This window comes from Manis pentadactyla, chromosome 15 (genome assembly GCF_030020395.1).
Source record: "Manis pentadactyla isolate mManPen7 chromosome 15, mManPen7.hap1, whole genome shotgun sequence".
NCBI classification, from domain to species: Eukaryota; Metazoa; Chordata; class Mammalia; order Pholidota; family Manidae; genus Manis; species Manis pentadactyla.
In genome coordinates, this window is record NC_080033.1 from 36839100 (window position 1) to 36854834 (window position 15735).

Consider the following 15735-nt stretch of genomic DNA (forward strand, 5'->3'; position numbering starts at 1 on the left):
CCCAAACATATATGGTCAATTAATATACGATAAAGGAGCCATGGACATACAATAGGGAAATGACAGCCTTTCAACAGCTGGTGTTGGCAAAATTGGACAGCTACATACATGTAAGAGAATGAAACTGGATCATTGTCTAACACCATACACAAAAGTAAACTCAAAATGGATCAAAGACCTGAATGTAAGTCATGAAACCATAAAACTCTTAGAAAAGAACACAGGCAAAAATCTCTTGGACATAAACATGAGCAACTTGTTCATGAGCATATCTCCCCGGGCAAGGGAAACAAAAGTAAAAATGAACAAGTGGGACTATATCAAGCTGAAAAGCTCTGTACAGCAAAGGACACCATCAATAGAACATGTATGGGAGAATATATTCATAAATGACAGATCCGATAAAGGGTTGACATCCAAAACATATAAAGAGCTCACACACCTCAACAAACAAAAAGCAAATAATCCAATTAAAAAATGGACAGAGGAGCTGAACAGACACTTCTGCAAAGAACAAATTCAGATGGCCAACAGACACATGAAAAGATGCTCCACATCACTAGTCATCAGAGAAATGCAAATTAAAACCACAATGAGATATCACCTCACACCAGTAAGGATCACCACCATCCAAAAGACAAACAACAACAAATGTTGGCGAGGCTGTGGAGAAAGGGGAACTCTCCTACCCTACACTGCTGGTGGGAATGTAATTAGTTCAACCATTGTGGAAAGCAGTATGGAGGTTCCTCAAAATGCTCAAAATAGAAATACCATTTGACCCAGGAATTCCACTTCTAGGAATTTACCCCAAGAATACAGCAGCCCAGTTTGAAAAAGACAGATGCACCCCTATGTTTATCGCAGCACTATTTACAATAGCCAAGATATGGAAGCAACCTAAGTGTCCATCAGTAGATGAATGGATAAAGAAGATGTGGTACACATACACAATAGAGTATTATTCAGCCATAAGAAGAAAACAAATCCTACCATTTGCAACAACATGGATGGAGCTAGAGGGTATTATGCTCAGTGAAATAAGCCAGGTGGAGAAAGACAAGTACCAAATGATTTCACTCATACGTGGAGTGTAAGAACAAAGAAAAACTGAAGGAACAATACAGCAGCAGAAACACAGAACCCAAGAATGGACTAACAGTTACCAAAGGGAAAGGGACTAGGGAGGATGGGTGGAAAGGGAGGGATGGGGCAGGGGAGAAAGGGGGCATTACGATTAACATGTATAATGTGGGGCAGGGCATGGGGAGGGCTGTGCAACTCAGAGAAGACAAGTAGTGATTCTACAGCATCTTACTACACTGATGGACAGAGACTGTAATGGGGTTTGTGGGGGGTACTCGGTGATTGGGGGCATCTAGTAAACAATGTTCCTCATGTAATTGTAGATTAATGATACCAAAATAAAATAAAATAAAAAAATAGCAAAGAAAAAGTGCAAAGACTTGATGGCATCCTCTTTGGTAATTGCAGAGGTGAAATATTAATGAGTATACATACACAGTTAAGCTTGAAGACCACCTTCAACCATGCAAAAATCAAGAGTTCCATTTACTTACAGATTTCTCCAGATATCATACTGTTTATACTGGCCAATGCTCAGGGGTGGCATTACAGAGGATTTGCACTTTTTTGTGCTATGCATTTCAATGTCATTTGAATATTTTAAAATATTGACTGTATGTCCTGTGAGTCTACAGTAAAAATGAAAAAAATTTTTTAATGTATTGTTTCTGCTATTAGAAAAGAATGAAAAGGACGCTGGTTTTTTAATTATGTAAACTAAAATTAAAGTGAAATCAGCAACAATTGCGAAAATTAAATCCTGATGTCTGCATTTATGTCTTCATCTAATTTTGCTGTTTTACCCTGGGAATGCCTAAAAACCATGACACACAAAATGAGTATTTCTCTTTACCTTTTAGTTACTGAAGATCTTCCATACTGTCCTCTATGAAGCCTTATAAACGAAGACATCTTAAGGTCCTAGAAAAATACATTGCTTTTTTAAATGATTAAATTAGAAAAACATTTTCACAGTATCAACAGCACTATGAAGCTTTCACCAGCAGCAATGCTTGCTTCCAACCCCCACCCCACACTCCATTATGCCAATTTTCAAGCAAACACAACAATGAAGACCAGCTATTCACAACCCAGAGACACCCACCCAATTCTATGTCTCTGCTAAAGAAAAAATCTAAGTCAATACAGTATCTGGGGATAATCCAGAGCACTGGCAGGAAGTCCCATAGACTGGAAAAAAGGAAAAGAAGTAGGAACCTAACACTCACAATGGAAATGTGTAATTAAACAAAAAACATGAATTTATTTCACTGACTTCAGATCCACTTTGGTGTCAGTCTTCCTTCAGAACCACATTATTTGAAAAGGAGACATGACAAAGCCACCATAAAATATGCTGTCCAAGGCCAGATTTGGGGCAAGCAGGGATTTTTTTTCCTTAGAATTAACTTGTGGATTGACTACCTCCTAAAAAATGCTAATGCCCAAAGCAGCAGAAACAAGGCATTAAAATAAGGATGAAAAAGAACCCCAAGTTAAGGAACTTTTCCAATTTTCTAATCGGAATTTTAATTCACATACCATCAAATTTACCCTTTTAAAGGAAAATCTTATGGTATGTGTTTTAGTATGTACACAAAATTCTGCAACCATCACCACTTACCTAATTCCAAGACATTTTCATCACTGCTCCAAGAAAATCCATTAGCAGCCACTCCCTGTGCTCCCCTCCTCCTAGTCTTTGGCAATCAATAATGTACTTTTGGTGTCTATGGAATTGTATATTCCGGACATTTCATATAAATGTAATGTCCTCTTCTGAGTCTGGCTTCTTTCATTTAGCATGTTTCCAAGGATCATCTATGTTGTGCCATATATCAGTACTTCATTCACTTTTATGGCTGAATAATATTCCACTGCATGGATATACTACTTTTTGTTCATCCATTCACCCATAGAAGGACAATGGATTGTTTCCATTTTTTGGCAATTATGAATAATGCTGCTGTAAACATTAGCATACAAATGTTTATGTGAACAAATGTTTTCAATTCTCTTGAGTATACACTTAGGAGTGGAATTGCTGGGTTACAGGGTAACTGTATGTTTAGCATCTGAGGAACTGCCAGACTGTTTGCCCCATCTGCTGTGCTATTTAACATTCCCACCAGCAATGAATAAGTGTTTCAATTTCTCTACATCTGTGCCGACATTAGTATTTTATCATTATTATTATTATTATTACCGTTACTACCATTTAGTGAGTGTGAAGTAGTATCTCATTATGGTTTTGATTTGCATTTCCCTAATGATTAATTATGTTGAGCATCTTTTCACGTGCTATTGGCCATTTGTATATCCTCTTTAGGAAATGTCTATTCAAATTTTATAATTGGGTTGTTTGTCTTTTTGTTGTAGAGTGGTAAGAGTTCTTTATACATTCTGGATACTAGACCCATTTCAGATATTTGATATGCAAACACTTTTTTCCCATTCTGGAAGTTGACTTTTTCACTTTCTTGATAGTATCCTTTGGAGCACAAGTTTTTTATTTTGATGCAGTCCAGTTTATCTACCTGTTCTTTGGCTGACTGTGCTTTAAGTATTACATCTAAGAAACCACTGTCTAGTCCAAGGTCACAGAGACTTAACATCCATGTCTTCTTAAGTTTTGCTCTGAGATTAAAATACCTCTAACACAGAATACAAGAGAAAAGCCTTTTTAAGGTTCTTGCTGCCTGAGTGCAGCACCCACTTTTTAATGGTCTTCTCACTGCATCTACTTAGTAGTTCCTGGGATCTCTAGAGCCAGCCAAAGGCCTCCACATGTTGCACATGCAGTGAACTTCACCAGGAATGCATACCCACTCACCACCCTCCATTCACACCCCTTTGCTCTTCCTTCAACTCAGTTAAGTCTCATTTCCTCAGAGAAACCTTCCTGACCTCCCCAACAAGTCAGGGCACTTCCTCTCCTGGAAATTCACACTGTGCCAAATTTCACATACTTGTAATTTTACACTTATCTGTGTGGCTGTTTAATTAACACTGTCTCCCCAACAGGACTGAAATCCCCATGAAAAGAGGGGCATGCCTATTTATTTGCTCACCGTATTACCTTCAGTGCCAAATGCAGTCCTTGGCACACCTCACACACTTAATGAAACATTTTTGGTTGAACAAATGAATAAATATAGTTTAAGGGAGTAAACAAGAAGTCATGTGCAATGACCTTTTGGGGAAAGAGGAAGGAACACAAAAGTGAGCAGGATAAGTCACAGAATGCTTCCTGGAAAGGGGACAGGTGAGATAATCTTAAACTGCAGTCTTCAAATTGGGTACATGAATCTAGGGACAGATAAGACTTCCTGGGGGTTCACAAGCATGGATACTTTGAAGACAGTTTCAGGTCACCCTCTCCCATAGTGCTCTTTCCCAAATGAACCTGATCTAAGAGGATGAAAAAAGGCTGTGAATTCCTTCCCCCTCTCCTCTCACTCAGTCACCTTATCACACTGTACAGATCACCCAATCTCTCATCACCCAGAATCTTACTCCAGTGAATTATCCTGGTATAAAAACTTCAGAACAAGATTCAAGAAAGGAGGTGGAACAAAACAAAGGATTTTAATAAGGGATACTGAAAGGAACGGAGCCTTGGTTCATCCAATTCCTGGCATGGCTCCAGGCATCATCCATCTTAGAGAAATGGAATATTCACCATAGAAATGGACACTAACATATTTGTCTGACTGCAACCATCCATAAAAATCAACTAAAAATGGATCAGTCATGAACGAAGAACAAAAATATAAAAGTCTTAGAAGAAAACATAGGGGTAGATATTCACAGCCTTGGGTTAGAGAAAGATTTCTTAGATATGGTACCAAAAGCACAAGCATTAAAAAACTGATGGTTGGATTTCATCAAAAATTTTTAATTTTGTACTTCATATGCCTCAACATCCAAAAAGCAAATAACCCAATTAAAAAATGGTCAGAGGATATGAAAAGACACTTCTCCAAAGAAGAAATTCAGACGGCCAACAGGCACATGAAAAGATGCTCCACATTGCTAATTATCAGGCAAATGCAACTTAAAACCACAATGAGATATCACCTCACACCAGTTAGGATGGTCAACATCAAAAAGACTAAGAACAACAAATGCTAGCGAGGATGCGGAGAAAGGGGAACCCTCCTACACTGCTGGTGGGAATGTAAATTAGTTCAACCATTGTGGAAAGCAATATGGAGGTTCCTCAAAAACCTCAAAAGAGAAATATCATTTGACCTGGGAATTCCACTCCTAGGAATTTACCCAAAGAAAACAAGTTCTCAGATTCAAAAAGACATATGCATCCCTATGTTTATTGCAGGACTATTTACAATAGACAAGAAATGGAAGCAACCTAAGTGTCCATCAGTAGATGAATGGATAAAGATGTGGTACATATACACAATAGAATACTATTCAACCATAAGAAACAAATCTTACCATTTGTAACAACATGGATGGAGCTAGAGAATATTATGTTCAGTGAAATAAGCCAGGCGGAGAAAGACAAGTACCAAATGATTTCACTCATTTGTGGAGTATAAGAACGAAGCAAAACTGAAGGAACAAAACAGGAGCAGACTCACAAACTCCAAGAAGGGACTAGCAGTTACCAAAGGGAGGGGTGGGGAAGGGGGGGTGGGGAGAGGAGGAGAAGGGGATTGAGGGGTATTATGATTAGTACACATGGTGTAGGAGGGATCATGGGGAAGACACTAGCACAGAGAAGACAAGTAGTGACTCTGTGGCATCTTGCTACACTGATGGATAGTGACTGCAATGGGGTATAGGGTGGAGGAGAACTTGATAATATGGGTGAATGTAGTAACCACAATGTTTTTCATGTGAAACCTTCATAAGAGTGTATATCAATGATACCTTAATAATAATTTTAAAAACTCCATAAAAAAATTTTTGTACTTCACAAAGGACACCATTAGGAACATAACTGTGAATCATATATCTACTAAAGAACTTGTATCTTACAATTCAATAATAATAATAAAAATAACCCAATTTTAAAATGGGCAAAGAATTTGAGTAGACATTTCCTCAAAGAAGATGTACATATGGCACAAAACACATGAATGAGTGTTCAACATCATCAGTCATAACGAAAATGCAAATCAGCCCATGAGGATGGGCACTATCAAAAAAAAATAGAAAGGAACACATGTCAGTAAGGGTGTAGAGAAATTGGAACCATTGTGCACTGTTGTTCACACGTAAAATGGCACAACTTCTATAGAAAACAGCATGACAGTTTCTCAAAAAATTAAAAATAGAATTATCATATGATCCAGCAATCCTATTTCTGGGTATCCCAAAGGTTTCAAATATATTTGTACACAGATGTTCACAGCAGCATGATTCACACACAATAACCAAAATGTGGAAGCAACCCAAGTGTCCATAAATGGAAGAATGGATAAACAAAATGTGGTACATCCATACAATGGAATTCAATTATAAAAAGGAAGGAAATTCTGATAGTGTACAACATGGATGAATATTGAGAACATTATGAAGTGAGATAAGCCAGTCACGCAAAGACAAATACTGTATGATTTCACTTATATGAGGTATCTACAGTAGTCAAATCCACAGAAACAGAAAGCGAAATGGTGGTTGCCAGAGACTGTGGATAGGAGGAACGGGGAGTGGTGGTTTAACAGATAAGGAGTTTCAGTGTTACAAGATGAAAAAGTCCTGGAGGTTGATTGCACAATAAAGGGAATATACTTCACACTACTTAATACTATACACTTTAAAATGTTTATGATGGCAAATTTCATGAGTATTTGACCCAACTTTTTCAAAAACCACAATGAGATACCATTTCACACAAAAGGATAAGTGGTGTTAAGGATGTGAAGAAACTGGATCCCTCACATATTGCTGGTGAGAACTAAAATGGTGCAGCCACTTTGAAAAGCAGTTTGGCAGGTTTTTAAAAAGTCATCATATGACCCAGCAATTCAACCCCTTTACCCAAAATAAATGAAAGCTATGCCCACCCAAAGACTTGTTCGTGAATGTTCACAGGAGCATTATTCACAATAGCCAAAAAATGGAAACAATTCAAATGCCCATCAATTGGTGAATGGACAAAAAGAAAAAAAAGTGGTACATCCATATAATGAAATACTATTCAGCGATAAAAAGGTATTAAGTACTGATTAAAGCTGGAATAAGAAGGCAAGGCAGAAACCTCCTTCCCAAAACACATAAAATCTGCCCAATTCATTAAACCTGCAGTCCCACCATTGCTGCAGGCCTTTCAGACAGCAGCCCCACTCACAGTGACCTCAACAGAGACTCTTTAGCTGACCACAAAGGCACAGCCAAAGCAAACTGCCCACCCAGACTCGGACCACTACAGAAGCCAGTCTGATGAAAGGTGGCTCCACCCATGGCACACAACAGCTGGGGCCCCCACAATATAGAACCAGGCACTAGAGAATAAAGAATCTTGAGCTTATGGGCACCACAGGACACCTTACTCCTAAAGCTATTACTCTACAGGACAAAAGACATAGCAGAGACATCCAATACAAAGGAAGAAACTTAAAAACCCTGACAAAATGATAGGCATAGGAATATGATCCAAACAAAACTACAAGACAGAACCACAGAGAGAGGGCCAAATGAAACAGAGATCACTAATCTTCTTGATAAACATTTCAAAATAAATGTCATAAACATACTCACAGATTTACAGAAAAGTATTCAAGATCTCAGGCAAGACTTCAACAAAGAGATAGAAGACTTGAAAAAGCCACTCAGAGCTGAAGGAGATAGTATCTGAAATGAAATACACAATGGAGGGATTTAAAAATAGATAAGAACATGTAGAGGAGATGGTAAATGAAATGGAAATTAGAGAACAGGAAAACAAAGAAGTGGAAGAACAGAGAGAAAATAGGATCTCTAGGAATGAAGAATGGTAAAACAGCTTTGTGACCAATCCAAACAAAAGAATATTCACATAACAGGGGTACCAGAAGGAGAAGAGAAAAACAAAGGCATATAAAGTCTCTTTAAGGAAATAATAGTTGAAAACTTCCCTAATCTGGGGAAGGAAACAGACACTCAGGTCATGGAAGCACAGAAAGCACCTAACAAAAGGAACCCCAGGAAGACAACACCAAGACAGATAATAATTAAAATGGCAAAGATCAAGGATAAGGAGAGAGTGTTGAAAGCAGGCAGAGAAAAAAAAGATTACTTATAAAGGAAATCCCATCAGGCTATCATCAGACTTCTCAACAGAAACTCTATAGGCCAGAAAGGAATGGCATGATATATCTAATGTACAGAAACAGAAGGACTACCAACCAAGAATCCTTTACCTGGCAAGATTATCATTAAATTTGAAGTAGGGATTAAACAATTTCCAGATAAACAAAAGTCGAAGGAATTCACCACCACTAAGCCAGATTTACAGGATATGTTAAAGGGACAGCTGTAGACAGAAATGACCCTAAGGCTAAATAACTTTCACCAGTGATAATAAACCCACAGTAAAGGTAGTAAACCAACTAATTACCAAGCAAGTATGAAGATAAAACAAAACAAACAAGCAAAATCAACTATACACAAGATCAGTCAAGGGATACACAAAAAGTTCAGATTATGACATCTAACATGAAAAATGTGAAGGCAGAGGAAAGAAAAAAGTATCTTTAGGCTGTGTTTGAAACAGAGTAATCAGCAATTTAAGATAGGCTATTACATAGTAAGGAAGCTATACTTGAACTTTTGGTAACCACAAAACTAAAGCCTACAATAAATACACACACACACACATACACACACACAAATTAATTAATTTTAAAAAACAGCAATCCAATTACAACACTAAAGAAAACCATCAATAACAAGAGAAGAGAATAGGAGAGGAAGAAAGGAATAGAGAGGAGCTATAAAAAACAGCCAGAAAACAATTAATAACATGGCAGTAAGTACATATTCTATCAATAATTACCTTAAATGTAAATGGACTAGATGTATGAATCAAAAGACATATAATGGCAGAATGTATAAGGCAACAAGACCCATCCATCTATCTGCTGCCTACAAGAGACTCACTTCAGACCCAAAGATATACACAGACTAGAAGTGATGGGATGGAAAAAGGTATTCCATGCAAATAACAGGGAGAAAAAAGCAGGAGTAGCAGTACTTATATCAGACAAAATAGACTTCAAAACAAAGGAAGTAACAAGAGACAAAGAAGGACACTACATAATGATAAAGGGATCAGTCCAAGAGGATATAACCATTATACATATCTATGCACCCAACATACGAGCACCTAAATATGTAAAAGAAATATTAACAATTAAAAGGGGAAATAGACTGCAACACATTCATTGTAAGAGACTTCAAACACAGAAAATAAGGAAACAGAGGCACTGAACACTAGACCAAATGGACTTAGCAGAGATCTACAGAACACTCCACCCAAAAGCAGCAGCATATACATACATTCTTCTCAAGTGTACATGGAATGTTCTCCAAAACAGACCACACACTAGGCCACAAGAAGAGCCTCAATAAATTCAAGAAGATTGAAATTATATCAAGCAGCTTCTCAGACTACTGTAGTATGAAACTAGAAATAAATTACACAAAGAAAAGACCTACAAACACATGGAAACTAAACAACATGCTTCTAAATAATTGATAGATCAATGAACAAATTAAAACAGAAATCAAGCAATACATGGAGACAAATGAGAACAAAAACACAACAACCCAAGATCTGTGGGAGGCAGTAAAGGCAGCTCTAAGAGGAAAGTATATAGCAATACAGGCTTACCTCAAGAAATAAGAACAATCCAAATAAACAGTTTAAAATCACAATTAAAGAACTAGAAAAGGAAAAAAAAAAGATGAAGCCCAAAGTCCATAGAAGGAGGGTCATAATAAAGATCAGAGCATAAATAAATAAAATTGTGAAGAATAAAACAACAGAATAAGTCAATGAAACCAGGAGCTGGTTCTTTGAGAAAACAAACAAATCAGATAAACCCCCAGTCAGACATCAAGAAAAAAAAAGAGTGTACACACATAAACAGAATCAGAAATGAAAAAAGAATAATCACAGTGGATACCACAGAAATACAAGGAATTATTAGAGAATACTATGAAAAATTATATGTCAATACGTTGGACAATGTAGAAGAAATGGACAACTTCCTAGAAAAATACAAGCTTCCAAGACTAACCCAAGAAGAAACAGAAAATCTGAACAGACCAATTACCAGCAATGAAATCAAATTGGTAATCAAAAAACTCCCAAAAAACAAAATTCCAGAACCAGATGGCTTCACATCTGAATTCCACCAAACATTTAAAGAAGAGCTAGTACCCATCCTCCTTAAAGTATTCTGAAAAGCAGAAGAGGAATACTTCCAAACCCATTCTATGAGGCCAGCATTACTCTAATACCAAAACCAGACAAAGACACCACACACACACACAAAAAATGAACAAAGGTGCAAAAATTCTCAACAAAATATTAGCAAACCAAATCAAAATATACAACAAAAAGATCATCCATCATGACCAAGTGGGATTTATTACAGGGAGGAAAGGATGGTACAATATTTGTAAATCAGTATCATATACCACATTAACAAAAAGGATAAAAACCACATGATCATCTCAATAGATGAAAAAGCATTTGACAGAATTGCACATCCATTCATGATAAAAACTCTCAACAAAATGGGTACAGAGGGTACATACCTCAATATAATAAAGGACATATACAACAAAACCCATAGCCAACATTGTATTTAACAGCAAAAAACTGAAAGCTTTTCCTCTGAGATAACAAGTAAGACAAGCATGCCCACTCTCACCACTTTTATTCAACATAGTACTGGAGGTCCTAGCCATGGCTATCAGACAACACAAAAAAGATAAAAGGCATCCAAATTGGTAAGAAGGAAGTTAAACTGTCACTATTTGCAGGTGGCATGATATTATACATAGAAAACCCTAAAGAATCCACCAAAAAACTACTAATAGAACTAATAGCTGAATTCAGCAAAGTTGCAGGATACAAAATTAATACACAGAAATCTGTTGCATTCCTATATACTAACAATGAACTAGCAGAAAGAGAAATCAGGAAAACAACTCCATTTACAATTGCATCAAAAAGAATAAAATACCTGGGAATAAACCTAACCAAGGAGGTGAAAGACCTATACTCTGAACACTACAAGACTCTCATGAGAGAAATTTAAAAAGACACCAAAAAATGGAAATCTATCCCATGCTCCTAGATAGGAAGAATAATGTCAAAATGGCCATCCTGCCTAAAGCAATTTACAGATTCAATGCAATCCCTATCAAAATACCAACACCATTCTTCAGTGAACTAGAACAAATAGTTCTAAAATTCATATGGAACCACAAAAGACCCCAAATAGCCAAAGCAATCCTGAGAAAGAACAAAGCTGGGGGGGATTGCACTCCCTGACTTCAAGCTGTACTACAAAGCTACAGTAATCAAAACAAGAACAGACACACAGATCAATGGAACAGAATAGAGAGCCTACATATAAACCCACATATATATGGTCAATTAATGTATGTTAAAGGAGCCACGAATATACAATGGGGAAAAGACAGCCTCTTCAACAACTAATGTTGGGAAAACTGGACAGCTACATGTAAGAGAATGAAACTGGATTATTGTCTAACTCCATACACAAAAGTAAACTCGAAGTGGATTAAAGACCTGAATGTAAGTCATGAAACCATAAAACTCTTAGAAGGAAACACAGGCAAAAATCTCTTGATATAAGCATGAACAATTTTTTCCTCAACACGTCTCCTTGGGAAAGGGAAACAAAATAAAAAATGAACAAGTGGGACTACATAAAACTAAAAGGCCTCTGTACAGCAAAGGACACCATCAGCAGAACAAAATTCATAAATGACTTACCTGATAAGGGGTTAACACCCGAAATATATAAAGAACTTATATTCCTCAACACCCAAAAAACCAATAACCTGACTACAAAATAGGCGGAGGATCTGAACATACATTTCTCCAAAGAAGAAATACAGATGGCCAACAGGCACATGAAAAGATGCTCCACATCGCTAATCATAAGGGAAATGCAAATTAAAACCAAAATGAGATATCACCTCACACCAGTTAGAATAGCCAATATCCAAAAGACAAGAAACAACAAATGCTGGTGAGGATGCAGAGAAATAGGAACCCTCCTACACTGTTGGTGGGAATGCAATTGGTGCAACTGCTGTGGAAAGCAATATGCAGGTTCCTCAAAAAAGTAAAAATAGAAATACCATTTGACCCAGAAATTCCACTCCTAGGAGTTTACCCAAAGAAAACAAGATCCCTGATTCAAAAAGATACATTCACCCCTATGTTTATTGCCACACTATTTGCAATAGCCAAGACATGAAAGCAACCTAAGAGCCTATCAATAAATGAATAAAGAAGATGTGGTACATACACACAATGGAATATTATTCAGCTATAAAAAGAAAGAAATCCTTCCATTTGCAGCAACAAGGATTGGTCTAGAGGGTGTTACACTCAGTGAAATAAGACAGGTGGACAAAGACAAATACCATATGATTTCACTTATTTGTGGAATAAAAAAATAGAGCAAAACAGAAGGAACAAAACAGCCTTAGATTAATGGACACTGAGAAGTGACTAGCAGTTACAAAGGGGGTGTGGGGGGTGGGGGACAGGGGTATAAAAGGGCACAATAATTCACAATCACAATATAGGTTGATCATGGGGACTGCTGAACCATTGCGATGTGCATTTGAAACCAACATAAGATTGTGTTTTAACGATACTTTAATAAGATTTTTTTTAAAAGGGAGTACATGGATGAACACCGTAAAGTAAAAACCAGTTACAGAAGGCTACATATTATATGATTATGATTCCATTTATAGCAAACATCCAGAAAATGTGAATTCATAGAAATAGCAGATCACTGGTTGCCTGGGGTGGAATGGAAAGCAGCTGAAAATGGGCACAGGGCATCTTTCCAGTGTGACAAAAATGTTCCAAAATTGTGCTAATAATATATATGAACTTACCAAAAATCATTAAATTTAAAATTAGTAAACTGGATAGCCTGTAAACTATACAGCAATAAGCTGTTTTTAAAAAATGAAGTCAGACTTCTGAGTTGGACCAATTAGGTCCTTTGCCAGACAATTTCCATAAACTAAATGGGCTAAATCTGCAACTTCTAGATTTTACTCAAAATAGGCTTCAAACATGCATATAAAAAAGACAAGATAGGATGACGATATATCCTTTGCAACTCTTTAGAAATATAATGAAAAATACTTTAATTGTCAACTTACAAATGTGTAAGGAGGAAATTTATTTTTCTACCAGAAGCTTGGGAACAGGTCAGCCCATCATGACAACTGGCAAAATAAAAGAAGCTAGAAGCTTCTAGTTACCCATCGCAGAGCAAGTGCTGAGGATTCCAGTGCATTCTCAACACTAATGGAGGAGAGAATGAGAAAACTAACACTGAATTGCAGGTGGCCTCTTCCCTGCTTTCATTCCTCTATCATGGGAGAGCCATGACAGGAGGCATTTACCTTGCCAAAGTCCTGCCTCCATTATCCCTGGGGCTGGGACAAAGCTGAAATACAAATAAAATATTAAAAAAAAAAAAAAAGTAAGTCTGTTTGGGCTTTTTCCAAATCCAATTCCTTCACGGGTAATTTTGACTTCAACTCATTTTCTCCAGATACTGAGCTCCCAAACAAGACCCAACCCTGCTATACTTGTTGGAATGCCTCTTTCAAACCCAGGGCAGAACCGTCTTGCTCACCCCGGTACCTCCCGTCTAGCCAACACCCGCTTCAGACTCCCCAACTCATGCACCAAGCTAAGTGCGGGGGATACGGAGTGAGCAAAGTTGAGAGCACTGTCCTGCCCTCCTGGAAAAAAGTATTTCTCAAACATTAAGAAAACAGTAAATAACACAGAAGCAAAATAAAAAACTATGAGGGAAGTGGAGGCACGTGGGTAATGGAGGAACATGTGGATATATCTGCTCTTTATCCATATTAACTCATTTAAGCATCAAAAGATCCTACAAACTAAATGCTATAATTCTTCCATTTTAGGGATGAGAAAATGGAGGCAAAGAGACATAAAGAAACGCCCCGAGTCACAGCTCACCAGATTCACAGGACGGCCTGACTCCAAAAACCTAGTGTAATCGCCAAATTCGTTGTGTCAATAAATGTCGGAGGAAGGAATGAACTGGAGACAGCCACAGCAGATTAGCAAGGGGAGTTGTGCCGAGGAGGTAAGGGGCTGTGGAAAGGGCGATCCACGGAGCGCCGACCGGCCCATGGCGAGGACACGCCACGGAGGAAGGAAAAGGGAAAGGCCGGGGCTGGGAGGGGCCCGGAGCGGCTGCTGGAGCTTCCCGACTTCGTTCTGGGGCAACGCTTCCAGCCCACCCACCCACTTCTCTGCTGAGGAAACTGAGACTCCCACGGAGCCAGAAAACCGAGGTTTCTGAGGCGCCACCGCGGCCGCCGCCGCCGCCTCGGCCTTCCGGAGTTCCCCATCCGAGAGGTCTTTAGGGGCCGGGGACGGCGGTGAGGCCAGGCCACGCTACCTACCCTTGGTGGGCCGCTTACCTCCAAGTATACAGCCGAAGTATACTTCACGGTTCCCTCGGAGAGCCTCCGCGTGCCGCTTCCCTCCAACCTCTCCACTCCCAGCATGCCCTGCGCGCCTCCGGTCCCGCCCCAGCAGGCCCCTCCCACCGCACCCCATCTGGGCAGCGCAGGCGGCTCATAGTACCCCTGCCGGCAGGGAGGCGCATGCTTGCGCCGTGCAGAAGCTCACTGTCTTTACCTCTTCCTTTCGCTTTCTTAGTCTCTCCTTTCCCTTACTTCCCCCGCCTCTCGTTTCCGTTGTCTTTGATTTTTTTCAATCATGCAGTCATTCCTTCATCCATTCTTTCATTCAACAAATATCTGTGTGCCAGAAACTGCTCAAAATGCTGTGGATAAGGCAGAGAAGACAACATTTTTACACCTAACAGCTTACATTCTAGCACACAAAGACGACAATAAATTAATGGCTTTCAAACTTTTTACCACTACGCACAGTTGCAATGCATTTTATATCACTTCCCAGTGCAGATACATACACACATACATAAAACTAAAACTCGTTTCACAATGTTTACCTTTTAGACTGTCTGCTCTTCCAAAGATGAACAGAAAACCTATAATCAAGCAACGCTAGCTTTGTTAGATTTACTGCAGCACTAGAAAATACCGCATCAACAATCATAGTGTCTCAGGATGGGGAGGCAAGGAAAGGTAATTTATGGGGTTGGGGTCTGGACATGGGTAATTCAAGCAGGTCTTTTAAGATAGGAATGTATAAGGATTAGACAAATGTCATGGCATAATATTTTAGGATTGGTGAAGAGCAAAGCAAGAGTCTTAAAACAAGTTTTAATAAGTAAAACTGCTTTTGATAGGCAACCTGTTTTTCCCAGATGAGCAATCCTAATGGGAATTCTGATGGGAGGGCCTATTCAGCAAACTGTCCGCATAAATAAGCTG

General features: G+C 38.5%; 1 protein-coding gene across 5 annotated transcripts in view; it reads right to left on the reverse strand.

The window, feature by feature from the left end:
- Positions 1 to 14890, reverse strand: part of LOC118909988 (nuclear receptor coactivator 5-like) — a 53894-nt gene extending 39004 nt beyond the window's left edge. For 3 of the 5 annotated variants that reach the window (XM_036880781.2, XM_036880784.2, XM_036880779.2), the window contains exons 1-2: positions 14794 to 14890; positions 1940 to 2007 (exon numbers count right to left, since the gene is read on the reverse strand). In XM_036880781.2, coding sequence (XP_036736676.2) covers positions 1940 to 2007; positions 14794 to 14880 — 155 coding nt within the window. In that variant the 5' untranslated portion in view covers positions 14881 to 14890. Of the gene's footprint in view, positions 1 to 1939; positions 2008 to 13734; positions 13779 to 13970; positions 14080 to 14793 lie in introns of all 5 variants that reach the window. The other 2 variants (XM_036880782.2, XM_036880783.2) reach the window with 2 other exon arrangements.
- Positions 14891 to 15735: the final 845 nt, after the last annotated feature.